Consider the following 27464-nt stretch of genomic DNA (forward strand, 5'->3'; position numbering starts at 1 on the left):
AGCAGCTGATAAACTCAAATCTCTCCTCACAGCGTGAGCTTCTTAATGCCTCTGCCTCATTTGTTCATCAGCACTTTATGAGAAAATAAACAAAAACACTGTCTGTTTGCCCATTGTCATCAAGGGCATCTGAACGCTTCCTGCCGGGAGAGGTGGTTGTACCACCCTTGGAGCAGAGGCGATGGCATCTTTCTTCTGCCTCTCCATTTACAATGGCCAATCTACAAAGCCGGAATCCCAGGGAGCTTAATCAAAAGCCAGAAGACACCCCAGGGTACATGTTATTGTCTAATAAGAGTAAGCAGTGCGCGTTGTTAGCACCAGCATCAGGCTAGCGTCAGCGTTTCTGCATACTCGGGCATCCCTCGGAGGAATCCTGCTGCTCTTACAGGGCAAGAATTGCTACAGATGTGAAAAGCAGGCTACCCCAGTCATGCCATACATGATTTTTAGCAAGGTAAAAATTAAAAATAGATCCTCGGTAACAGTTACAGATCTATTATAGATCCCTCCGGTAACAGTTCTCTCTCTGTCATCAGTTTGGAAAGAACATTTATACTTTCTTCAGTTCAGCCTATCAGCTGCTACAGCGAACCAGTGCAACGCTGCCCCAAAATATCCCTGTCATGCAAGAGGAGGAGGAGGATCGCAGTGGTGTTTAGGTTAAAACCCACTGATTTCATCACAAGCACGCTAGCCAATGTTTTAATGTGGTTTTAAAGCACAGTTCTGTGAGAGGCTCAAGTCAGCTCCTACCGTCCATCCCTCAAACTAGACAGCAGTGTATGTGCAGTTTCTGTATGATTAGTGCAGTGGATTTTTCCCCAAGTGCCTTCTTTTCTTCTTTCCTGCTTTTTTCTTTCTGCTCTCTGGCATAGTTTTTGCTATTGTGCCCCCTCAAATCCGTATTTTTTTCCTCTGCACTTGGTCTATTCCAACAATCTGGTTTCTTCCTTGTTTTTAGCTTCTTAACTGGGTAGATGTGGATTATTTGACCCCCCTTCTGAGCCCGAGCGTGCGTGTGTGGGAGAAGCGAGGGGCAGCGGGCACGCAGCTGCGAGGGAGGCCATTCCCGCGTGCTTTGCTCACCTGGCATCTCCCTGAGGAGGTGAAGGGAACTGGTTTATATGAAAGATGGGTAATAGCAGTGGTCTGCCTCCAGCCTTCATGTAAGGAGCAGCATGGAAAAGGTGCTGGGGGGGGGGGATTCACAGTCCACAGGGAGCTCCTGTGCCCAGAGACAGAGACGAAACAAGGACTGGCTTCCACCGCTGCTCACTCTACCCTCAAAGAGAGAGAGAGGATGTACACATGCAACTATAAGTGCTGTCATCAGGGGAAATACTCTGCTAAATCCTATTTATACCATCCTTAGGCAAAGGGACAACTCAAGATCTCTGCGTCAGTCCAACGGCTGGACTTGATGATCTTAAAAGTCTTTTCCAGCCATAACGATTCTGTGATTCCCTTTGCATCAATTAACTGGTTAACAAGGGGAAGAGGGAACGAAGCAGAACTATAACAACATTGTCATTTATGGCAGCTGAGTGCCGAGATGTGCACTCAGTAAATGTGTTGTCCTGTCACGCTGACACCACAGTGCTCCTTCTCCTCCATAGCCACAGTGTGGGAAGATGTATCTCCAGCCCATGCATTGGCCTACACCATCATACCAAGGCTGTGTCGCTGTACAGTGTGACCTGGACAGGCTGGAAAGTTGGGCAGAGAGGAACCTAATGAAATTCAACAAGGGCAAGTGTAGGGTACTGCACCTGGGGAGGAATAACCCCATGCAGCAGTACAGGTTGGGGGCTGACCTGCTGGAGAGCAGCTCTGTGGAAAGGGACCTGGGAGTCCTGGTGGACAACAGGATGACCATGAGCCGGCAATGTGTCCTGCTGGCCAAGAAGGCCAATGGCATCCTGGGGTGCATCAAGAAGAGTGTGGCCAGCAGGTGGAGGGAGGTCATCCTCCCCCTCTACTCTGCCCTGGTGAGGTCACTTCCGGAGTACTGTGTCCAGTTCTGGGCTCCCCAGTTCAAGAATGACAGGGAACTGCTGGAGAGGGTCCAGCAAAGGGCTACAAAGATGATTAGGGGACTGGAGCATCTTTCTTATGAGGAAAGGCTGAGGGACTTGGGGCTTTTCAGTCTGGAGAAAAGAAGACTGAGGCGGAATCTTATTAATGTGTATAAATTCTTACAGGGAGGGTGTCAAGGGTTTGGGAACAGTCTTTTTTCAGTGGTGCCCAGTGATAGGACAAGAGGTAACGGGCACAAACTTGAACATGGGAAGTTCCATCTAAACATGAGGAGGAACTTCTTTCCTTTGAGGGTGGCAGAGCACTGGCACAGGCTGCCCAGAGAGGTGGGGGAGTCTCCCACTCTGGAGACATTCCAAACCCGCCTGGACGCCGTCCTGTGCAACTGCTGTAGGTGACCCTGCTCTGGCGGGGAGACTGGACTAGATGATCTCCAGAGGTCCCTTCCAAGCCTGACCATTCTGTGATTCTGTGATTCTGTGATCCCTATATACTGTATATGCATGCAGCTCGCACACTAAGGTGTCACAGCCTCCCGGAACCAGTGTGAAACCTGATGCGGAGAGCACTCTCCCCAGCAGAAGTACCTCCTGTAGGGAAGGTCTCTTGATTTGAAGTCAATTCTAAAATGATTGTTTGAAGGATTTTTGCATTCTGCTTCAGTGGGGAACGGGGACTCCCAGGCAGGTTTCAAATCTCCCTCTTTTAAAGAGTTGGTAGGCTGGTACCAAGTGTTTTTCACATGGGATTTCTGCATTTTCACAGTACAAAAAAGTCCATGAAGCTTAAAATTCCTCCTGCTATCACCTACTAGCAGCCAAATTTTCATCAATATACCTAGAGACACACATAGACAAAAAGATACAGTTATAAAAAAAAAAAGCACTAAGAAAACTAACAAAAGCCAGGCGCAGCTCAGCAGTTCCCACTGACTTGGTTTCTTGTACTGCCAGAGACCATTTTAAAAGGCAAATTCTCATCAGATATTGGGGAGGGAGGGAAGGGAAGGAAATTCATGACAGATTGTGCTGTGAATTCCTAAGCCTGGAGTTTTGTTTGTGATTTATCATTGCTAAGCCTTATCAACCACTGATTGAGTCTTTCCTCTCTCAGCCCTCGAGGGTGGCGGTCTCTGGTCTCCTGCGGTTCCCTCCCGGCCGACCGGCTTCTCTAAATGCTAATCAGATGATACGGACCCTTCTGTGATCTTGTGAAGGGCTCTATCAGCAGTTTGGTAGAAACACCGTCATGTAAAAATGATACTCCCTTGTCATCTCTGAGACGTGTCTGCCAGGAAGCAGGGTAGAAACACAACATCAAATAGCTTGTATATTGTCAGCTCCTACAGTTCTCCCTGTGATGTGTCGAAGTGTGGACAAATACTTACCTTGTTACAGAACTTTTTTTTTTTTTTTTTGCAGAGAAAAGAGATGTTTTATAACTCATAAATTTTGTTTGTTTGCTAAACTGAATTAAATTCAGCTGAAACCTATGCTCTTTCCAGATAGGGTAAATTTGGGGCCAAGGTCCTAGCAACTTTAGTTTTCTCATGGAAGATATCCTAAGTATCTACAGGCAATAGGGTCAGCAATTGCCCAACACACACGCAAACAAGGAACCAGTGCTCCTTCCAACACAACCACGCAGCCAAACAGCTGTTCCTCAGGGCAAACCGCCAAGCTAAGGGCAGAGGAGGAATTTTGCTTCTCCTCTGGATGGGCACAGCTCCTTGTGATGGGCATGTGGCTGGTACAAGAGGTATAAATGTCATTCTTCCCTCACCTGCTATCTGAGCTGCTATCTGAGCTCTCCATGGAACAGAGGGTGGCCAAAGGCTGCCGCGGGAGCGCTGTGTCTGTCCACTGTCTCTGCCGTATTGCACCCACCGAGGGCTGCCTCTGCCTATGTGTCATGGATAGACTTGTCCAGGCACTGCCTGGGACACAGGTTCTCCGAGTTCTTCTTGCACAGAGCTTGTGGGGCACTTTTCAGGTGCTCTGCCAAGCTCAGAGCGTGGCGGCTCCCAGTCGTGGGCAAATGCTCCGACTGTACCCATATAGTTCCCATTGAACCAATACCCCAAATAATAATAAATAAGATAATCCAAATGCTGGGCACTGCCTGCCCGTCCCTCTCAGACGCTCTTCCCTACTCTGCAGGGTACCCAGCCTCAGCAGAGGAGTGGGTGGTCTGCTCCTCTCCAGCCACAGAGGAGGGTCTGGATTACCCTCTGGGGCAACTGGGTTGCTGGGGTAGTCCAGGGAGAGAGGAAGGCACCTTTTCAGGACTGGATCTCCCTCCAGAAACCTGCAGAGGCACCCGCATACGATTCACCCAAGGGGCTGCAAGGGAAATGCCTCGCCAGCTGTGCAAGGGCATTCCACTTGTACAAATACAAAAATGATGCAAAATGTAATTAATTCCTTTTTGGTATTACCATTCAGGTTAAAGCTAACCTGGCTTGTCTCATTGCATATGCCAAGTTTCAGCCTGGGGTCAGTCGGAAATGATTTATTGATTTCAGGTTGCTCAGTTAGCAAACAAAACCCACCCCACTCTACACCCAAAAGTACCGTGACAACCTTTGTTAGAGGGAAAAAAAAAAACCAACCACTTGAGTGACAATACGCCAGAAATACCCACCAACCAAGTCTGCTGCATTGAAGCAATGCGAAGAGAATTTGTCTTCTAAAAATATGTCTTAGGAACACAGAGGCAGCCTCTAACCCCAGGCCACGAGGCACCCATTCCCCAGCGCAGGTCTCCAGCAGCGGGCTGCCCCTGAAGCATCTCACCAGCAGATCGACGGTAGCTATAGCCTCCAGGTGAGAAATATCACCGGGGGCTTCGGGGGCAGCAGGGTGGCACCAAGCTAGCCACAGTCCCCATACGTTATTGGAGCGGGGTGGTTCTAAACTCACTGCAGGGCTGCTTTGATTCATTAGTGCCAAAGCCGTTTCAGATATTAATTACCGCTGGCACTGCAGGGCCAAGTTCAGTTCCCCGAGCTTTATCCAGAAGCGTAGGAGACTATGGAGATACAACCTGATATGTTTATCTTCGTGAAGCACGCTCTCTGCCTCAGTCGTGTGCCAGATGTAGCCACAGCTGCAGGAAGTTGTTTATCTGCCCTCGTGACCTCGCAGAAGTGTCGGGCGATGGTAAAATCATGTTTTTATTGAACATCTCTTCAACTGGAAACTCTTCCCCATCAGTTACAATGTATTTTAAATTCTATAAGGAAGTCGAGCACTGATATTGCAGAGCTCTCTAATCCAATTATATCCTTTACTGTCTGCTCATTGTAAGAAATTATTTGGGGTAGCCAGCTTGGAAATGTTCAGTGAAAATAATTAACAGTTTGAACACCTGTGGTAGCCACTGTCGCTGGTGCCCTTTCTAAATCTCCTAAGTGTGGGTATTTATTGCTCTTTCCATCTCCACATTTTATAGAAACTTACTCTATCACGTGAGATGTACCATGGAGCATAAGGAAGATCCCAATTAGCCTTTGGCTGGGTTTTTCAAGACTCCTGGGGCACGCGGGCACTTGGTGCCCCCGGGATATCACGAAGAGGTGAATCCACCAAATTCTCCTAGGTCCTTCTGAATGTTTTAGTCTTTACAGTTCTCTGAAGGAAAAAAGATACCATGTGTCAGATAATTCTGTCTCAATAAATTTACAGCTGCAAAGGACGGAGCAAGAGCATTTTTCAGTAGAGCTAGATACTAATATACATCGATTGATCAACGCTATGGTGTAAGTGATAGTCCTGAGCATGGGGGAAAAAGGATTAAGCAAAATACAAGTGGTATGTATCCATCAACCTTATCACTCAGGAGGAAAAATAACAGTGTCATTAGCTAAGTTTCCAAAATAGCCCAGTTTCCTGCTTGAAAGTCAATCCTTCAGAAACAGGTTAAGCCTTCATTTTGTTATGACATGCTGGTAAAGTCACAAGGGTGCCTTTGGTCTTTTTCTGTCAACATTAACGTGCTAAGTGAAAATCATTGTTCAAATGGAAAATACTTGGTTGGCTCATAATATATTACGATTATCAATGTTTTTTTTAGTTGAACAGCAGCTGTACCACAGAAATGTGTGGTTTACCAAAAAAAAAAGTGAGTAAAAGAATTTGGTAATGCTTTGTTTTCATTTTTTCCTTCTCCTTTTAATCACTTCATTTGAGATGAATTAACATATACAATTTAGTTATTGTTTATCTTTTCCATTTTTAGAATAAGCAATGCAATTAATAGTAATCTAGTCACTTGAATATTAAATATTCCACATAACATTAAAATAAATGCACGTTTATTATGCCTGCTGGTGCTGTCTTCAATTAGCTGCTTCTCTCTTTGCTGGTAACTTCCAGACATCTGCAGTAGCTATGTTTAGACACATTTACTACGTGCTCATGACAAAACCACAGAGCCATAGACGCTTTAAAGCTCCGAGTAGATCCCCATAAAGATGAAGCTGCTCTTGAAGCTTTGCACTGACTGGAGGTCAAATTTGAGAATTACATAATTCTTCACAGCAATCCCGTTTGTTAGGGCCTGGAGATATCTGGATTCAGACCTGATTTTCTTTTAAGTTAATTTAGTGTCCTTGAAAGGGTCAGGAGCGAATATCTTATTTAGCCACAGGGAAATGACAGCTCGGGTAGGAGCAGCATAAATTCCCCACCTGTTCCTTTTGAGGTGCCTCATTTCTTTTTCTGAGAGGCATCCTGATGGGGTCGAATGGGTAGGTCTGTCTCTACAGTCATTTTGGCCTTGGCACATCTACCTAGCCTTTGGGAAAGGTGCCTGCTAAGAGCAGCCGTAGGGGCAGTACCCTGGTGTGGCTACTTGCGGTTATTAGACTCAAGAATTCCTTTCAGGGGACCACCAAGTAAAGGTCAATAACCCTCACTTACCAGTGATGTGGGGACAGACCAAACCCACAATTAAGTTCCTCATCCAGAACCTTCTAGTTTCTTGTGGAAAGTAACTCCTTATTTATCTGGGCAACCAGATGACCGAAATACATAGACTTAGAGCACACATTTTTTCAAAACTGTTAGCTTGAGTCTATGCCTTATATGAATATTTACTTCCTAAAATCTCCGTTTCCAAAGGCAAAACAGCCCCAGTCTAGGCAAAGACACCCTCAATAAAACCTTAGAAGCAGACCTAGGACATAATCCAATTATTTGTGAACACAGTAGAAACCCACTGACTTCTACAAAAGTATCCTCATACATTTTTAGTGACATATGATGTTCACATGCAAAATTTTTGAGGTTTCAATTCAACCATCAGACAATTAGGTGGACTAAATGAACACACTGCCTTATTCAAACAAAACTGTATTTAGGTATTAATGGGGTACTGATTGATAATCATTTAAACACGAACTCCTGTTGCAATAGGATGGCTTGTGCAAGACTTGGTCATATAATATAAACTGTGTAGGAAGGTTAGATTTCTTCTCTGTCTGGCATGGATGAAATCGCTGCCACAACAGTGGGATTCACTCTGGTGCTTGCAATCAAAGAGCGACTCTGCTCGACTGGAAGATATGCAACTAACAGCCATAAAGGAATTATGTCTTTCACAAGCAGACGCAAGTGGTGGTGCTCATCTAAATTAACAAATAAGAAAAAGGAGGATTTGATCATAGGTACATGCACTTGGTTAAGTCTGCAAGTCAGATTTTTAAATCTAGAGGAAACCAAAGTTTAATAAGTCCACGGAGTGAGAAGCTGAAGCCACACAAATTCAAATTAGAAATAAAGTGCAAAGTGTTTGCCTGTGAGGATAACAAATCACTAGAACAAAGGCTGTGGGATTTCTCCACCACTGAAAATTTGTAAGTTAAGAGTAAATGTCCTTTATTTCTTAGAAGATGTTCTAGGTCAACCTTTCACAGAAGTCACACACCTTTGCTGGGGAAGAAAGAGGCCTGTATGCTCACAGTGGCTTCTGAGTCCATGGCGCTGTCAAAACTGGAGTCACAAAGACTCATTTTGATTAGAAATATTTAAAACGCCATATAAGGAAAAAATAAAACCAGAAATTCTCTATTTATTCTTTTCTCAATTAAATATCACGGAAGTGCACACATTTTCACAGAACATTCAAAACATTCCACCTGAAATGAATCCAAAAAAGTGCTCCTAAATGCACCATTGGGAAATTTTGGGCAGCTCTAGTTTCAAAATATAGCTCAAGCGCTCTGTGTTTGCTGTTCCTTTTTTCCCACAAACGTCCAGTTGAGAGCAATGCAAACTGTGATGCTACGGGAAAATCAGGACTGGACGCTCTCTATGTAATTTCAACTCAGGCATAAAAAAATAGAGGTGATATTTTATATGTGGCATCACTAATGTTCAACAGCTTCTTTAAACATGAACATTTTAAAACATGAGCGTTCGGATCTTTTTTTGTTATTTTATTTCATTAAGAAACAGTTTAAAAGTTGAACAAACCCTTTTATGTCTCCTCCTGAGATTTATCTTTTCATGTCTCTATGGTCTATATTTCTTTTGTTCACACCATAAATCTAGGTTCCAAGCCAGATATTTGTAATAAGTCTATAAAGAAAACAGAAAGAGGTGTGGTAAGTTTATCAGCTTGAACCACACATTTAAGTTTCTGGTGTACATAAAAATTCCAGACTTAAGTCTCTTGACTCTCCCTTCCAAAACATTTCCTGCATGGTTTAGGAAAAAAAAAAAAAAAAAAAAAAAAAAGAAAGACACAGAGAGAGAAAAAGAGAGAGAAAGCGAGAAGGAGATTTTTGCACAGGAAAGACACAAAATACAGTTCAATATTTGTAACAAAGCTATACTAGCAGAATTTCTTGGATCCTCGGCAGTGGCATGTTCAGCCTACTGTCCTCCCGTGCAGGCCAGGCTGGCTGCGGGACCCAACAAGTTTGATTTCCAAAACAGAAAAAATGGAGGTAAATAAGAAGCAGTGAGTGGTATTTCTTGCTAAGATTTCTGCCCGTTCTTTATTTCCAACGAGAAATGAAAAAAGAATCCCCCTTTGTTTCTCTGGTGGCGTACAGGGGGTCCAGTGGAGCCCAGACTGGAGCTCCTGCACGGTGAGCCCCCTCCACGCGAGGGCTCGGCGCTGCCTGTGGGCAGCGGTGGGATGGCTCCGGGTCAGTCCCGCAAGCAGGAATCCAAAACCCCAGGGTGGAAAACTTAGCACTACACAGAAACCCCTTTGTTTTTCCCTCCCTGGCATCTCAAAAATCCTGTATCATAACAGCTTAGTACTAGTCACAGAAAGACTTGAGGAAGTAACTGAGAGCCGAGTAGAGTTATTTTCATTTCCTCCTAAGTAGCCTCTTCTAATTCATCAGATCACTTTCCAAGTCTCTTTAGATGTAAGTGGAAACAAATGCTGCATGCAGATAAAAGGAAGGAACCGAGCAGAGAAAAACATCCACTGCCGTTGCATTTTTAGGTGTGACAAACACCGAAGCTGCCCCTCTAGTGCAGACGTCGCTCCAGCACGGGTCGCTGGGAATTCAACTATGCTTTTCCTGAAGACCTCAAACAAGCTGGAAGCTGTTCATTCCATTAGGAGGTGAATTAGGCAGGACAGCGGGCTAAAACTGGCCAGAGCGGGGTGAAATGAAAAACTAGATGTTAGATGCGTGTTTCCTCAGCCAGGATGGATTTTCAGAGAAGCTCACTGAGCAGGTCGGGAGTTGAATTTAACCCAAGGGGTGGCCTCGGTAGGAAACACCAAATCCAAAGGTTTCCACCAGACCTTCTGATCACTGAGAAGCAGTAGGCAGAGGGAGATGCTCTTAAAATTGTTTTTTGCAGAGACGGGGAGGAAGCAAGTGCCGTTGCTCCCCAGGCACCAGGTCAGGCTGGGGCTGGGGGGGAGCAGAGGGACCCAGCATGAGCATTGCACAGATGGTCCCATCAAAATGCAGGAGTGATGAGCAGCAGGCTGGCCATTCCATGGGCCTTCACAGTTCTTACATACACTGCTCGTGACAGCCAGACCTCTGACTATCGTGCTAATATATATGAGGAAGGTCCTGAGCTTAACCCTATCCCTGTTCAGCAAAGCCACTTAAGCTTGGGTTTAATCCTGTGCTGAATAGGGAGAGGCTCCTGAAATAAGCCCTAAGTTAGCTGCAAGATAACTGAAGGATCAGGGAGAGTCACTCTCGCCCGGTTAGAGCTGTGACGTGCTTTGGTTTGTCCTCTCAGCCAGCACTGTTTGTGCCCCACGCCAAGCCAGCCCAACAGGCACAGAGCCATGATGCAGGACGACCAATGCTTCTGTCCCTACGTCCCTCTCAATGACAGCAGAAGACAGGGCCACTTACACCCTTCTGAAATGGTGTAAACGACTGGCAGCGCCGGAGAGGTCTTTATCACTTATTGTCCTGTGCCCTGTCCATCCTGAGCACTGGCAAGCCAGCCCAGAAGGTTTAGTGATCCCACCTTGGCTGTATTTCTTCTCCCGTCTATGGGCTGTGTGGTTGGAAAGCAAAACCTAAATTGTTTACATGCTGGTCCAAATTGCTGCTGTGTTCATCCCTCCCTTTTTTCTTCCTTTCACTGCTCCAAGGACTGGGAGTGATTTCAGTAGGAACAGTATTCTGTGTGTGAAGCGCAGCAGAGCTACGGGTATAGCAGAGGCAGCGCGTTGCTCTGTGCTCCCGGCACGAAGGGCAGAGGCACGGGCAAGCAATACATCCCTATTGCTCTGACAGTCATCTTGTTGCCCTCGTTCCAAGGGTTTTCAAGCCTGTCAGGGTAAGATTTCATTAAAATAGCCCAGAAATCGGCAGCCTGGAGAGCGCAGCCTGCTTCTCCTCCTAGGTAACAGTGCCAGCCCCGGGTGACCTCAGCGTTGTTTTGAGTCCGGACAATAAAAATATTCATTAACTGCTGTCTCGATCGCTGAACGGCACACAATGAATCTGGCAAGTAAGTCGTGACGTTAGCTCAAGCTGCTCGCAGTATCTGAACAGAAGAGCTGAGATTATTTATCGTTGGAGACCCCACACGCCTCCATCCTATCTACCCGCTCGTAACCGTTTATTTTCCTAGCCCCTAGTTCAGAGACGGACAGAGCAGCCTATGTCACTGGAAATCTGGAGGTAAGGCACTACAAGTAATTAACTTGTGGATGACCTTTTATTTGCTTTTATTGTTTCCAGATTTTTTTTATTTTTTTTAATTTTATTTTATTATTTTGCCCAGCCCTGCACGCAGACGGGAATGAGGTGGGTACAGGCGCGTGTGCCTCGCCGTATCGCAAAACCCCTTCTGACTCCTCGCGTGTCTGCCACCCTGAGAAGACTATTTCCACCTGGAGAATCTGCAGTGTATTTTTTAAAGTGCTTTAAAACCGGCGTGAACCCCCAGCTCCCCTGGTTTGGCTGCTGCCATTTTAAGAGATTTGCCTCTTAATTCTGTGCCCCCGACTCAGGAGCTAATCCTGCGCCGTTGTGCACGTGACTGATGCGGTAGGTAAGGAAAGCCCAGCTCTCCTACCTAAAAATCACCAGATATTTCTCACTTATCAGCTGTATCTGAACACGCTTGCAGCACACAGTGCTCTTCAGGCACTGCTTCTGTCTCGGCTGTAGTCAATATTTATCACAATTCTTCAGGGGTTTGTAGTGTTAAGCCTCTAATAAATATTTATTGAGAAAATTATTAATATAACACTTTCCTGATAAATATTTACTAGAGATTTTCTGTCAGGAAGCACACCGGGGAAAAAAAATTTCCTTTAAAAATCTGTTACTACAAAAAATCAATTAGAAAAGCAAGCCAAGATAAAAATTCATCAAGCAGCTGGCAAAAAGGAGTATACAATATTAAGCATATGCCAGCAAGGGAAGAAGAGCACAGCAAAGTAAGGGTTTGCCAGAATAAAACAAGATGTGTGAGCTGCAGCGGAGCTGACTCTGTTCTCGCTCCCGGTTTCATTCAGAACTAGACTGGGATTTGTAACCCATAGCTATAGGTAAAATTAATTTCCTTTGACTAAAATCGCATTCTCTTGCAGAGAGACAACTTCATTTGGAAATACTGCAAAGCCATCACTAGTTCGTCTCATTTCCAACCCGCACATCAGACTGAAAGCTTGAGCTCACATGTATTTAGGACCAAGTCCTGTTCAGATAACTCAGCAGTTTGAAGCACAAACCTTATACTATTAGCACAGACCTTACACACTCTCTGTGCTATCACCTTTTTGCCCTTTATAACAATGTGTGAATACTTGTATTAATAAGAAAACAAACACGTTAAATCATCTTTCGGATATTGCACTGAGTTAATCAGGAAGAGTTAATTTGCCAGAATGATATTTATACAATAAGGATAAATGGAAAAAAAATTGAATATTCATAAACAGCTTTCATTCCCCTGTGACATGTTTAAGTTTAGCAACACAAATGATTTTCTACAGCTGTTTTTACAGCTGTTAACTGTACTTAGTAGTTGAAAACTTGAATTTATTTCTAGTCACAGGTCATGGACAGTAAGGGTTCACTGAGCTGCTGTATCTTTCCCAAGGCAGGATCACCAATAATTGTGAGCAGATACATGAATGAAGCCTATGTCTTCATGTTATGGCACAACTCAGCAGAACACAGACAACCTGTGGAAAAAAATACTCATCTGCATTCCGGAACAGGGCACTTGCCTGGCGTTTTCAAACCTAGCATTTGCCTTGAGGAAGCAGGCAGTATCATCTCTGGAACACAGGCCTCCCACACCAAGGGAAGAGGTACCCACTCTGGATGATGCTCATTTGAGAAGGTGCTTCTGCTACTCAATAATAGCATTCCCACAGCCCACAATAAATGTATGTGATGGTCTTCAAATGTCTTGGTACGGGATTTCATGTATAGACTGGGTATCTAAAACAAAACACTCGGTTGCATTCATAATTCTCTATGTTCACAACATTGCAATACAAAATAGGGAGTCTCTTCTCTCCAAATGGGGCCATATGGGTATTTGAGATGTGACCACATCCATGGTCACATCTTCAACCTGCCTCTATCTAGGAACACCAAAGCATAAGGACTTTTTTTTCCCCCTTTTTTTTTCTCGCTGGCAGAAGAAATCTCAGAGTTAGAACACAGGTTCTACATAATAAAGAGAAAATTCATAGCCAAGATTATTCTACAACACATTTTAGGAAAAAAAAATAAATGGCAGTTTTCAGTCCTTGCTGCTGTGAATGGCTCACATGAACAGCAACTGCCCAAACTGTGCTCTCCATGATCTCTACGGACTATATGCAGGCTCCTTTTGACAGCCACTGTAGAGTTTCTCCAAGCTGCCTAAATCAAATAAGCTGCCAGGAATGCTCATGCACGTTACAGCTTGGCTGCTCTGGAGTTTGGCCACACACAGGCCATGCTTTCAGGCTGGCCCTCTGAATGAAAAGCAACCTCAAAATGGAAAGGAGCCACAGAGTGGTCCACAAGGTGTGGTGTAGACAAAGTCTTTCTCATCGGACAGTTTTGAAGCAACTTTTATCCTCCCGGAACAACTTCTACAGCCCCAGAGAACAGCAGCTACGTCCAAAACTCCCTTCTGTTTCCCAGCTGATTCTTATGAAACAGGTACCAGCATTAAAATACTTTCCGTAGAGTCCCAGAGGGTGTAGGAAAGGGCCATTAATACCATCCATTTCCATGGAGTGCATAAAGCAGCATACAAACGGTCTTTGTTTCCTTGAGGAAATTTTGACCCTTCCCAACTGTGAGTTATAAATGTTGCTATTACCTTTCTCATTGCCTGCCGAGTTTACTTAGAGCTTTCCCTCTTCAGCTGATGGCCCTGTTAAAACTAACTGCCCTCCATGGCTTTTATCAGCATTGGTCTTTCTCCTCTGGCAGGCAGTCGGTGCCCCTGAACTCGCAGCTCTTGTATTTGAGTCTGCAAGTTGCAACAGGAATCTCAGGCAAAAACCTTTACTTTTGAACCCGTGCCTGAACGCAGCCTCTGGTCCAGAAAAACCACAATCATTTTGCAAACAAATGGGTTCCGGCATATTTCTAAAAGGACATAAAACAATCTACAGAAGACAGAAACAGGTGAGTATGTCTTCCATAAACCCTTTCAGGATTTTTGGTACAGAGTCAGACGATTATTTGCTACTATTAAGGGTCTGAATTCTGCTTCTGCCAAGCCCTGAGGTTGTATCATGGACCAGTGCCCTTTGACAAAGAAAGTACTAATGATATATCCATGGGAATTTTAAGTCATCTTGCCTGCTCTCATTTTGACTGTAACTTAACTATAATCTTAACTAAAGGTGTATTTATTTCTCATTAAGCTATTCTGCAAATCAAAATGATTCAAGTGATAATTATGAGCTTTAGGTAGTTTTTTCCCTTGTTAGTTTTTTTTCAAATACAAATGCAGGTTCATATAGCAAACAACAACTTGCCCAGACTTAGCCTTCACAGCACATGACCAACCCGTGAGAGATACTATATCATACAAGCTGTAATAAAGCTGCTTTTATCCCCAGAGCAAAACTCCAAACTGTCTCAGATTCCAGGTCGACTATGTTGGCAAGATACTCGCTAGCTGCGACTAGTGAAAATTCAGCATATAACATAGCTGAATAATGAATAAGTCATATATCTTATTATCATAGGTCTAAGAGATGTAGAAGTCACACCTTGAAGTCTACAGATTCACGTGTATGAACTATGCATGAAGAACTATGCAAACATAACGGTGTTGATCCCAGGAGCACGGCACCAATCCTACACGGGAGCTCTCCTCTTATCAGAGAGTAATTCCTGCTTTCCGTCAGCTAGTGGGAACACTCACATTTTCTAATTTGAAAGCCAAGGGCACGTAGTGATCCTTGAATGGTGGGAAGTGCGTTTCAGTGCAAGTTTCTCACATCTCTAAGCGCTCTTTTTTTTTTTGTGCTCTGTGATTTATGTTTTCTTGGCCCCAGTGTCTCGGTATTATCTTCCAATGATTAAAACCAGTAGAGCACAGGCTAGTATTTTAACCTTCGAAATGTAGTAATCTGTTGGCTTTCTTGGTTTATTTTCCCACAAATCACAGAAGTGTGTGAATTTACCTCATTATGCTAATTAGCTGAATCAAGGAATGCATTACTAATTAAAGTTCCTAGACCCACCGGTACCAACTAACTTAGTTAACGTAGATAATCCTGTCCCATAACTGAGTATCTAGATTTTAGGGTCCTCACCCATATTGGCTTTAAGCACATTCATAAAGGTCTGAAGGACAGTGGCCTCAATTTGTACTTTCAAGGTTGCCTTTATCCTAAATTCACATCGAATCCTGTCTCACAGAGATTACCAAAACACCCACCTGTAGTTATTTTACTCACAAAGCTTTTTGGGCTTGGTTAGCAAATTAAAATCTTCCTTGGAAAAAAAATCTGAACAAATCAACCAGCAAAAAAAGTAGTTGAATAACTGAATAATTTCCCTATTCGTCCTTAGAAATTAAAAAAATAAACCAAAATCACAACATAAAATCAAAGGGTAAGTTTATTAAGTCCAGACTTTCTGTGAATTCTGTTCTGGGCTGGCCAGTAAGCAATACTGGTTTTTGTCCCTCAAACAGATAAATTCCTTTGAATAATATGATGTTCTGAGTTGGAAATCTCCAAAGCAGACCTTTGCTCTTCCACCCGCACAGGCATTTCATGAAATGCTATCAGACCTTATGGTCCACAGTGGCCCACATGAGTCATAAATTTAAGCTCTAGTCTGTTCACTCCAGCATTTTCTAGATGGTTCAGCCAAGCTTTGACCCTTCTTCCCACCTTTTGCACAGCATCTTTTCAGGCTCTCTCTCCATTCTCCTTGGCGAACAAGTTTTGTTATAAGTGATGTCTCACAGCAGCCTCTAAACCATGCCGGCAGGTCTCCTTAACAGGCAGGAAACACAAAGCAGTTACATTCCCAGATAACTGTCTTGTGTGGCCCAGACCTTTGTGGAAAAGTGCTTTTTTTTAAATCAAGGTGAAAGCTTTTTTGCATGGCACTCATTGAACCAACTCTAGATCCAGGAGGATAAGTAATTTATACCTGGATCCTTTAAAATTTTCTTTCCATCAGGAGGGTCTTCACCAGGGAGGACAATTCAGCTTAACAGCTGAGACATCTGTGTTTAGGAAGAAAAAGCCTGGCGCTCAGGAGATACCCGGCTCCATCAGTTATACTAGGAAACCACCTAACTAATTTCAGCTAGTTAATTTTTAGATGGGTAAAGTTAGGTAAGCTGAACTCCACCCATTATGACAGCATAAGCGTCAGAGCTGAGAACAAATATTTGCCATGAAAAGCTAATGCGCTACCACAAAAGTTTGCAATTGTCAAATTACAAAGCCTACAAATGCTATTGGTATATCGACTGTCACAAATCCCTAACGCCAGGAGGGACTGCGACGTGAGAGCCCCGCAGTGCTGCTGGTGGAAGGATGCTGGGAGGATGCTCGAAGGATGCTGGGAGGATGCTCGGGGACCTCCCGGGCCCTCCCTGGCAGCAGGAGCCGGAGCCCAGCGCAGACGGGCGGGTTTCAGGGAAACCGAAGAGTGTTGGTGCCACCTAGAGGGAACCATTCGTCTAAAAAGTGGGAAAATCATTACCCCACACGGGTGACACGATGTGCCACAGACGTACAGCACTGGGGAAAAAAGTCCTAGAGAGAAGGGCTTTTACTGCTGTGCAAAAAAAATATCCACAATTATGAGAAATAGCAGTGTACAACTTGCATCTTCTCCTCAACATAACTTGCAAATACAAATATAGAAGGTATATTTAAGACGACCAACTGCCGAATCCTCTCTCCTTCAAACAATTTCCCAGTCTCACAGCTGTATTCCTTCCCTTCTTCCTCCAATTATCTAAACTCTGATGAAATAGCCGGCAAACTGACCACATCTGGAGGTCGGATCCTGCTTCCCTGCGCTGCCGTCGCACCGGCTGTGCCTGGAGCCAGCTGGCAGCTGGGGGTGCCTTGGGTGTCCAGGAAGGACCGACTGTGTGGCCAAGAAAGCCTTGGGGATGCAGCTTCACAGCCATCTGCCTGACGATCACCAGCTTTGCCGAATGACCCACCTGAAGCCTGGCATCTGCCCCTGTCACTGAAAACTGCTCTGCGCTATAGCGCAAACAGAACCAGTACCTACACGCAAAGGGAGGACTGGTGCATAAATATAAGCTACCATCTTTCTCCCACCACTAAATCTGTCACTTACAATCTGTAGTTCACTGTGATAACTGCAGCGGTGGTGATATCTCGTGGGGACACTGTGGGACTGGGTGTGGAGTTGCTGATGGGTGGACTCTGCAGCTCTTTCGTAGTAGATTGAAGTAATTTTTAAGCAAGTGTTCACCAAAACAGTGCTCTTCTCACCTTTAAGCTGCTGCACGTGGTCCCAGCTACGGGCTGGTCTGCAGGCATGGCATTCGTGCTGTGGCTTTTACCTGCCCCACAGGGAACCCCGCGTGGCAGCAGTGCTGGAGCTAAGGAATAAGACAGATACTAAAAGGGATCTGCTCCATCTGTTACAGCTGTACTTCTCCTCAGACACTCATTTCTCTCTCTTGCCACATATATCATAGAATCAGAGAATGGTTTAGGTTGGAAGGGACCTCAAAGATCATCAAGTTCCAACATGGGTTTGGTAGCTGGTTGGGACGCAATTAAAGTGTTTTTGACATAATTCCATCCCATACGGGAAAAAAGTCATCAACACCTTTAAAGACACCTTAGGAGGCACCATGATAAAGGCAGCCACACCAGCACTATGGAAGCACATCGGTATCAACAAAAGTTCCTCCTGAAGTCAAAAACCTGTGTATACTCCAGGCCTGAACCTCAGTGAGCTGCAAGGAGGTGGCCATGGCTTTATTCTCTCAATCTACTGATTTCAGGAAGGTTTGAAGTAGCACTAAAGACCAACCAAATCAGGCTGTTCTGTATTTAAAGACTTGGAAATACAGCCCAACCGTTTTTTTTCCTGAGAATCCTGATTTAAAATCTTACTCTAGAGCATTAATAAGCACTAGCACAACTATGCCCCCACTAAACACTATTCCTTTTCTTGTGATGTTACTGTAAGTTGACAAAAAGATAACTCTCTAAGACTCAGTTCGGAGTTTTAGAAAGCAGGCGTTCTTTATGGCAGCGCTGGGCACGCAGGGGATCGCTCCACCTAGTATGTGCACCCACTTGCTCAAAAACAAAGATTATATGCTATCAAAATATACATATTCATTAGATTTCTGAGAAATTATTAACATATTCATACTATTTTCATAACTTATTAATATATGTAAATGTCCTTGACACATGCGCATTTATGTCTATTGGTGGTCTTCCAGGGCACTCTGGTGGTCGTCGATAGTCTTCCTCACTGTGTCCGCTGATTGAACTCGGTCTTCGCGCATGCTCAGTTTGCCCTTTGGCCTAATTAGACGACACTTAATTACACAAAACTAGCTCATTCTAGCATCTACTCCTTATCTACTCTATTCAAGGCTACTGTGTCCCCAAACTTCCTTTTATCTACCCACGCATAGCACCTGTTTGACCTATCCGCTCGTAAAACATCCCGAAATCTGCCTGTATTGCTCTCAGGAGGGAACCATACGTGCTTCAGCTTGGTATCAGCGAAAAGTTTGAAATCATCTTTCAGTGCCTGCTCGGGGGCAGCGAGCGAGTCAGGGAGGTGACTGGGTGACACTGGGTGAGATAACCCCAACGCCTGAACCCCGCCAAGTGGCACTCGGGTCCCTCGTAGGTCTCTCGTAGGGAGGGACGGCATGTCCCGCATCCCCGTGTCCCGCATCCCCGTGTCCCGCATCCCCGTGTCCCGCATCCCCGTGTCCCGCAGGAGGAATATGCCCGGGGGGGTCCTTCCCTGGTGGGGGGGTGTCTGAGGGAACCCGTCTCCCTTGGGGCCAGGCTGGTTGGCGTCTTGATTTTTCAGGCCCAGCCGCAGCGACCTCGCCTCCCCAGGGCGGGAAGGGGAAGGGGAAGGGGAAGGGGAAGGGGAAGGGGAAGGGGAAGGGGAAGGGGAAGGGGAAGGGGAAGGGGAAGGGGAAGGGAAGCGGCGGCGCCAGGCCCCGTGGGCGGAGCGGGGCGGGCCTGCGGCGGGGCCATGCCGGCGGTGCTGGCCGCCGCCTGGGCCCTGCTGGCCGCCGCCTTCCTGGCGGCCCTGCTGCTGCTGCTGCGGTGGCGGGCTCCGGCCCGGCGGCCCGGCGGTTTCGTCTCCGACTTGTTCCAGGATCTCATCCGCTACGGGAAGACGAAGGGCGGCTGGGGGCAGCCCCCGGCCTGGCTGCGCCTCCTCCAGGTGCCCAAGAGGTGAGGGAAGGGGCGGTGTGGAGGGCGGCGCCGCGCCGCGGGGGCAGCGGCCGCCATTTCTGCTGCGCTGAGGGAGCGTCGCGCTGTTCTGACAGGCGGGAGGCGGGGGGGGGCGAGGAGGGTACGGGCTGCCATGGTCCGCAGCCCGCAGCTCCCAGAACAACAAAATTGGAAGAAAGGCCTCATGCCTGGAATCCCAGCCCCACGCAGGCTGTGCAAAAGCAGCCTTCCTGCAAGGCTGAGGCCGGGGACCCGGCAATACGGACCCCTGTGCAAGTGTACCGCGGGTTCACTGCCTTAAACAGCCTCGGTCGTCTTCTTCCTTCAAGGTTTCTTTTTAAAATGTCATAGCGACGGCAGCATGTTAACACAGCGATCCGGACCCTGCGGTGTGAACAGTCTCTAATAAAGGCGAAAGAACCGTGGCATTATCCACGCACATCTCTTACTCAGTGTTTAACAAGATGAAAGAGGGAAAAGAAGGGGGAGGAAAACCCCATTTACAGCTTTCTATGGTGGGATTTCATCATTTCGATCAGCTGAGATTGATGACTAGAAGTAGCCTTTGGCTTGCAGGCAGGCGGGACAGGGCTAGGAGGCTACTTGACCCAAAGATCCCGTTGCCCCCGGTGTTGCCATCTTGTTACCACTGACGCCTTTTATATACGTGGCTTTCAAACCAAATGTTAAAAAAAAAAAAAAAAGGTTTTGTGACACAGCGTGTTATTATTCATGGCAAGGTTGGGATGTAGTACCTTGGTTGTCAGGCTTCTGGTTACAAAAAATCCCAGGGGATATGTTTTAAGCTCTGTGGTACCCTCGGGGAAAATAAGAGCTCTTTGTCTTAATTGCAGTGTACTGCAAAGTGACACATTCTTAAGGTAGGTTCTCATTTGGGTTGACCTTTCACCAACAGAAGTTTCCTACCACCTTTTCTTAGGAAAGAACATGGCTTTTGCAAGGAATTGGTCTTGAGCTCTCTATATCTCCAAAGCAATTCTGTTAACTTGAGTAGTGAACCCACAACCCTGCTAGCTGAACGAACAGAGAAGATCCTGAAGGTAGCCGTTGAGGCATTTTCTGTTTCCATTCGTTTGCATCTTGTTTCCAAACAAGATTGTATTTTCACTAGCCTAAGCTTGTTTTTAACTTTGCCATTCCATCTTGTCATGTTATGATTCATTTGAGGTTGGTTTGGTGAATAGTGAACATATCTGTCCTTGAGGGGATGACACATGTACTTACTGCAGGGCTGGATTGCTCCGTAGGCCAGATACGTCCCTAGTGTAATTGGGATTGCTGAAAGCTCGCAGGGCGCTTCTCTGCTAAGCAGGCAGGGCTTGTTTGTGTGCTGGTATCACAGTATCACAGTATCACAGTATGCTAGGGATTGGAAGGGACCTCAAAAGATCATCTAGTCCAATCCCCCTGTCGGAGCAGGAACACCTAGATGAGGTTGCACAGGAAGGCGTCCAGGCAAGTTTTGAATGTCTCCAGAGAAGGAGACTCCACAACCTCCCTGGGCAGCCTGTTCCAGTGCTCTGTCACCCTCACTGAGAAGAAGTTTCTTCTCAAATTTAAGTGGAACCTCTTGTGTTCCAGCTTGAATCCATTACCCCTTGTCCTGTCACTGGTCGCTACTGAGAAGAGCCTGGCTCCATCCTCATGACATTCCCCCTTTATAAATATATAAACGCTAATAAGATCACCCCTCAGTCTCCTCTTCTCCAAACTAAAGAGACCCAGCTCCCTCAGTCTTTCCTCATAAGGGAGATGCTCCACTCCCTTAATCATCTTAGTTGCCCTACGCTGGACTCTCTCCAGCAAAAAGCAATGCATGTGGAGAAAGTTCTCTGGCAAATGATGAGACAGAAGTCTACTGAGTAGCAGGACAGCAGGGAAAAAGCTTGAAACTTGGATGTGGTGATGGGTTTTTATCAATATACAAGTTCTATTTGTCTTCCAAGCAGAAAATGGGGGAGAAGAGCTAAATTTCACTTCTGTTGCAAATCAGCAGAGCAAATCTTGCTGTCTCTGCTTGGTAGGAGAGGAAACCAAGGAGGAGACGTGATCATCTGAAGGGGCTACCAATTACTAATGGGCAAGGCGCTCTGGAGTGTGCAGGGGTGCTCGCTACCTCTGTGGTTCTGACTTGGCCTCTGTATTGCTCTTGAGAGACACCTGAGCTGGTTTGGGAGCGGGTTACTTTATTTGGTTTCACTAAGCAAGGGTGTTGTACCCTACAGTCCCCCAAGAGAAAGTTTGAGTGTACCAGAGGAATATAGTCTTCTCTGACTCTACAGTTGAATCCTGGTTTTGTACCGATAGTTACATTGCTAAGAGAAGGCTGTTAGCATCTTCCCATGGTACGTATTTCATCTCTTTGCCGATGTTCCCAGAGGCCCCTATTTTTATTCATAGCCAGAAAGAATTTAGTTTTTAAAACAAAAGGAAATACTGGATCACCTGATTTCAGCTGGATATCATAGGCTGTTAACTCCATCCAGTTACCTATCTTGACCATAAAGTCTTGTGTTTCAGTAATGCATAATGCAGTTTTGTATGTGCATTATGGGGTTGGGGAATTCTTTGTTTTCTTAAAAAAAACCATGTGGTCTTGCCTCGTAATCAGCCAGTGGTATCGGTGGTCTCTCCTTTTTTTTTTCTATATGGTTGTTGCAGACCTTGAATTTGCAGAGGAACAAGGTATTTTAGTGAACAGCTGACTAATTACTTCTGGATGCCTTTTACCATCTGCATTTGTCATTTGTGAACTTTAAAAAGTCATGTAATGCATCCACTAGAACTAAGGAAAGTAGGAGTGCTGCTAGGCGCAACAGCCTGGAAATGCCCAGAAAATTAATTTGGATGTGCTTTCAGTGCTGTAAATTATAAAGAAAAAGTTGTGCACGTCATGATTAGTTGTAAGCATTGAGGAATACCTTTGCAATGTTGTGGTTTACACTTTCTTCTCTTTAGTGCAGCTATGGTTAGTAAGGTAAGCTAAGTTAAAGGTTATTCCAGGCAGCATTTTTCTGGGGGAAGAAGGCATTAGGGTTATTCCTGCTTGGTACCACTAGAGTCCCAAGTTGTCTACTTATTGATTTGGGAATAAAAAGAGAGTGTACTCACCATCAAGCAAGCATGTCCTGCAGCTACATTTCCAACTAAGGAACGGTGAGAACATTAATGAAGCTCCTTTTTGTTCCCACAGGTGGTTTACTCACTTCTATGTGGTTTCTGTGCTCTGGAACGGCTTTCTGCTGATCTGTCTTTTCCGAGCTGAGTTCCTCGGAGGGTCGCTCCCATCATGGATTCAGCACGTGCATAGTGCTCTTGGCAGAGATTATCAGAGCAAGGACACGGGCAAGTATTCCAGCTATTATGATGCAGCCATATAAATATTAGAAAGCTGCAATACCATCCTATGCTGAATTTGTATACTTCAAGTGCTACTTCATCTGCAGCTTTTAAACTAGGCTCCAAGTGACTTTCCTGGAATACTAGTCCCTTTGTCATTATTTAAGGTAGAAATCATTCTAATTTATGGATATGATGGCTTTCAGCAGTACTTTTAGCAGAAGGGGGCATTAGCACCTTCTAGAAGTAATCTTGCTGTGGTCAGCAGTGCCTCAGATGTACAAATACTTTCCCCAGTGCTCAGTTAATTTAAAATGAGGGTAAAGTTTTGCTGTGGGGAGGGGAAAAAATAGCCTTTTTGAAGCACTGTTGGGGTTAAATTGTTCCTATCTATCTCAAAGTTGCTATTTTTTTTTTTTATCCACAAGCAGATTGTGAGCACTTCTCTGTGCTCCTGGTTCTGCTGCTGCTTTGGCTGCATAGCTGTCGAAGACTTGCAGAATGCCTCTGGACCAGTGTGTTTTCCAACGGTGTCATTCATATCGTGCAGTATTGCTTTGGACTTGCTTACTACATTGCCGTTGGCTCAACTGTGCTATATCAAGTGCCTACTAATGTCAGGAATGGTAAGTGTCTGCTTAGTTGTTACCAAAGATGCATTTTTACTACCATTTGTTTCCGTTGTGGCAAATGGTTTACTCTGTTTCATAGAGGGCTGCTTGTGTGAGAAGTGTGTTAACTGATGAGATGTAAAAATACTCATGGGCATAGTTCAAAGTAACTACGTTCCGGTATTTCACATAATCAACCAGCATTATACATACACACACACACTGACCCACGCTTTCATGTTAACCATCACTGTTATTTCCTGAAAGACATCTCACGTAGATACTTTCAGGATCATTACTGACCAGTTTGGCATTGAGATACCTATGCTTTAGGAAGGAGAGTAATAGGTACCAGTTCTCAAACGCCACTATGCAACTTCAGTTCTCAAACTGGAATTCGTATTTTTGTTGTAAGTTTTCCTGTAAGGTGAGTCTGCAAGGCTGTCTTGGCCACCTCCTTTGTTTTCCATTGAGAACTCCCCACTGCTCTGCCTTGAATCAAGCAGTTTCTTCTTTCCCCCGGTACTCTAATGTCTCTATTAATACAGCAGAAATTTGAGTTGTATGACTTGTTTCTGCCAACACATTCAACTGAGTCTCACAACTGAGCTGCTGTTCCTCTGCACAGGTGAACCATGAGCTGGTTGTAGCACTTCTCCCATGACTAATTTTTTAAGATGGTCGTTACCGAGTGTGTAACTTTAGTGAAATTTTTAACCGCTTCCAACCACATCAGCTCTAGTTTAATCCAACGATTTTTTTTAAAAGAACCTTCAGATCGCCTATGTTTAGATAAAACCTTTTTCTTTCTGGGTGTGTCTTCTACTTTTCACATCTTGTAGATTCTTAGGGATGATGTATTGGCTTGTATGTTAGAAATCATCCTTAATACAGTTAACATTTTTTTGAAGGCCTACGTGGTTCACGCTGCACGTGTGTGTGTGTGTCAGTGTATATATGTATGTATCTCTCTCACTGTGAACAGGACAAACAACTGTGTACTTATATGTTGACCTGAGCCATGCCAACATCTTTCATTAGAATGATAAGAATTACAAAGTGTTGAATATTGAGGTCTTGGACTATTAATTGTATGTCGGTTGTACATCATGCTGTACCTCAAGCTACTGGATTAAGAACTAGATATTTTTAGTGTAGAGAAGTTAAGGGAAATGAACTACTAGCTGAGAACTTAAATGATGCAGGATTTAAAAGCATCTTTCAAGGAATTAGAGGCTCACTCCTAGAATTTTGTGAGACAGTAGCATTTTAAAAATGTATACAATGTTTTGGGACAATGCTTGGGAACGTATTTCGTGGCCGTATTTTAATGAAACATATTTCATTCAGGAAAAGAGCTTTCTGTGCAGATCTGCTGGTATCATGTTGTAGGAGTTATGATGTACATTTGGGCCTCTCTTCACCAACACAGATGTCTTGTGATTCTAGCTAATCTTAGAAAAAGTAAATCAGGTAAGATGTTTCATTTTTACTTAGATTTTTTTTTCCTGCTTGTTTCAATAGGCTCCTGTAGCTTCTATAATACCTTAAAACACAAGAATTTTTCAGTTACTGTAGTTTGATGCTTGAAGTAGGATTTTCCGTAGATTAAATGGGGCTGTTTGGAAGAGAGATTGGGTGTCTGAGTGGGGTGGGTGTGTGTCTCTGTGTCTGTATATATAGTTTTATGGAATTTAAAACGAAGGTCTGGCTTCTAGTATCCTCAGGACAGACACATCCTAATGCTTAGGAGTTGTGCCACTCCTCCGGGACCTCCCCTCTGTCTCCATGTGAACTAAAAATAGGTTTCCTTGCTCTGTATTTGCGCAAACAGCCAGAGGTGGCATCTTATTTCATTAAGAAGTGCAAAGCTGCCAGATCAGATGGAGGTGGATGATGATGATAACGTTAATGAGCCTGTTGTCCTGTAATTGTGAGTAGAAGAGAAAAGTTTATTTAGTGCGTATTGTTCTCAACTAATGTCTTTCTGTTTGTTTGCAGGAACGGTCGTAAGTCTGAGCCACAGTGTACCTTTCGGAGACTGGTTTGAGAGAGTTTCTTGCCCTCATTATTTTGCGGAACTCCTGATATATGTATCTATGGCCATCACGCTTGGATTTCACAACGTGACGTGGTGGTGTGTAGTGATGTATGTTCTTTTTAACCAGGCACTGGCTGCTGCTTTGTGTCACGAGTTCTATCAGAAAAACTTTAGCTCCTACCCGAAGCATCGAAAAGCATTTATACCATTTGTTTTTTAGAATATTTCTTCTAAAGTATCTTTAGAACAAACGGGAAAATGTTATCTACAAGGGAATAAGAAAGTTACGGTTTATTAAAGCCAAGGTAAAATTGCACATTTTCTCTAATTCTAGCATAAAAGCTCATAATTTTAATGCTGTTCTCATCTGTGTTACGAATTTATGTGAGGAAATGTAAGATCTCTGCGTATTTTACAAGCTAAAAAAAGGTTTGCTGAAGACCTTAATTCAAACTGAAGATATGCTAATTGGCTCTTTTCTGTGTTGTAATTATATCTTATGCATAAAACACTTGCTGTTGTGCAGCAAGCCAAAATACATATACATGGGAACTGTAGTGAAAGGAGGGTGCAGGAATCATTTGAAATGCTGTATTTTGTGCCTTGTCTAATATTTAAGCGTATTTTTTCCTGGTCTCTTTTCTTTGAATCACTTCAGAGGGGGGCAAATTGAGTATTGTCTTTCTGTGCTTCCCTGTTGATAATTAAAACCAACCACTGCTTTGTGACTGCAAGCACAAAAACCGGTGGAGAAAGCTGCGTTGGAGGAATGACTCATGCTCAGCAGTGGAGATAAACAGGCCCATTCTCTGCATTCTGCCTTCTGCACCACAGTCAGTATTCATTGATGAAAACCCCTTGTTTATCCCTAAACGGGGAAAATCGCGGAAGGTTCTCTGTCTAGAGAGACAGTAGAAGAGAATTTGCAGAAAATTAATGTTCTTGGTTACAGTTCTGTCATCCTTATTGCAGCTTATTGAAATCCCTTGTGTGTTAGAGGGGGCAGTTATGCAGGATGACCACAACCATGGCTACACTGGTTTATAAACAGCCTGTGAGAGCAGATGTAATGAACTGCTGAGGCAGAGAATGCGTGGAAACCAGTACCTGACAGGTGTTGCAGAGAAATTCTTTACTGGGGAGATGATGTCACTCAGCACAGAGTTGGGGTTTTTTTCATAGAACCATAGAATGATTTAGGTTGGAAAGGACCTCAAAGATCATCCAGTTCCAACCCCCCTGCCATGGGCAGGGACACCTCCCACCAGCCCAGGTTGCTCAAAGCCCCATCCAGCCTGGCCTTGAACACCTCCAGGGATGGGGCAGCCACAACTTCTCTGGGCAACCTGTGTCAGTGCCTCACCACCCTGAGAGTGAAGAATTTCTTCCTAATATCTAATCTAAATCTACCCTCTTTTAGTTTAAAATTGTTAACCGTCATCCTGTCGCTACATGCCCTTGTAAAAAGTCCCTCCCCAGCTTTCCTGTAGCCCCTTTAGGTACTGGAAGGGGCCATCAGGTCTCCGCGGAGCCTTCTCTTCTCCAGGCTGAACAGCCCTTTTTGCACTGAACCATTGAATATTTTGGTCCTTTTTATGATACTGGAGTGAATGATGAGTTTGCGTGACGTTGTATATGGATGCTGATGTTTCAGCGTGTCTTCTTCTACTGGCGCACGTGTATGATTTCGTACACAAGAAGAATTTTTATATTGTGAAGTATATCTTATGAATTATCTAATTAAAACGGTTTGTTACACCTTTCTATTTCCATCTTGTATAATTTTTGAAAACTGAGCTATGCATTCGCAAAACAGGAGCACCAAGTGTGCAGAAGGGGCCTCACCTCCGCCCGGGACGCACCGGGGGTCTGCACCGGCGGCGGCTCCCCCCGTCCCCGGGCTCCGGCGGGGCGGGGCGGGGCGGGGGGCGGGGCATCCGTCAGCGGCGGCTGTCAAGGGGCGGCCGCAGCCAATCGGCGCGGCGCGGCTCCGCCCACTCGAGGGGGGCCTCTGAACCGCACCGCCCTCCCCTCCCCTCAGC

General features: G+C 44.9%; 1 protein-coding gene across 1 annotated transcript; it reads left to right on the forward strand.

The window, feature by feature from the left end:
* Positions 1-19204: 19204 nt before the first annotated feature.
* On the forward strand, positions 19205-27174 carry SRD5A3 (steroid 5 alpha-reductase 3; the record flags this gene model as incomplete). The annotated part of the gene is made up of 5 exons (XM_082482546.1): positions 19205-19410; positions 22625-22776; positions 23202-23396; positions 24732-24854; positions 25383-27174. The coding sequence occupies 5 exons, from the start codon at positions 19205-19207 to the stop codon at positions 25640-25642; spliced, it is 936 nt and encodes a 311-aa protein (XP_082338672.1). The 3' UTR covers positions 25643-27174.
* Positions 27175-27464: the final 290 nt, after the last annotated feature.

This window comes from Vanellus vanellus, assembly GCF_965231255.1.
Source record: "Vanellus vanellus genome assembly, chromosome: 4".
Lineage (NCBI taxonomy): Eukaryota > Metazoa > Chordata > Aves > Charadriiformes > Charadriidae > Vanellus > Vanellus vanellus.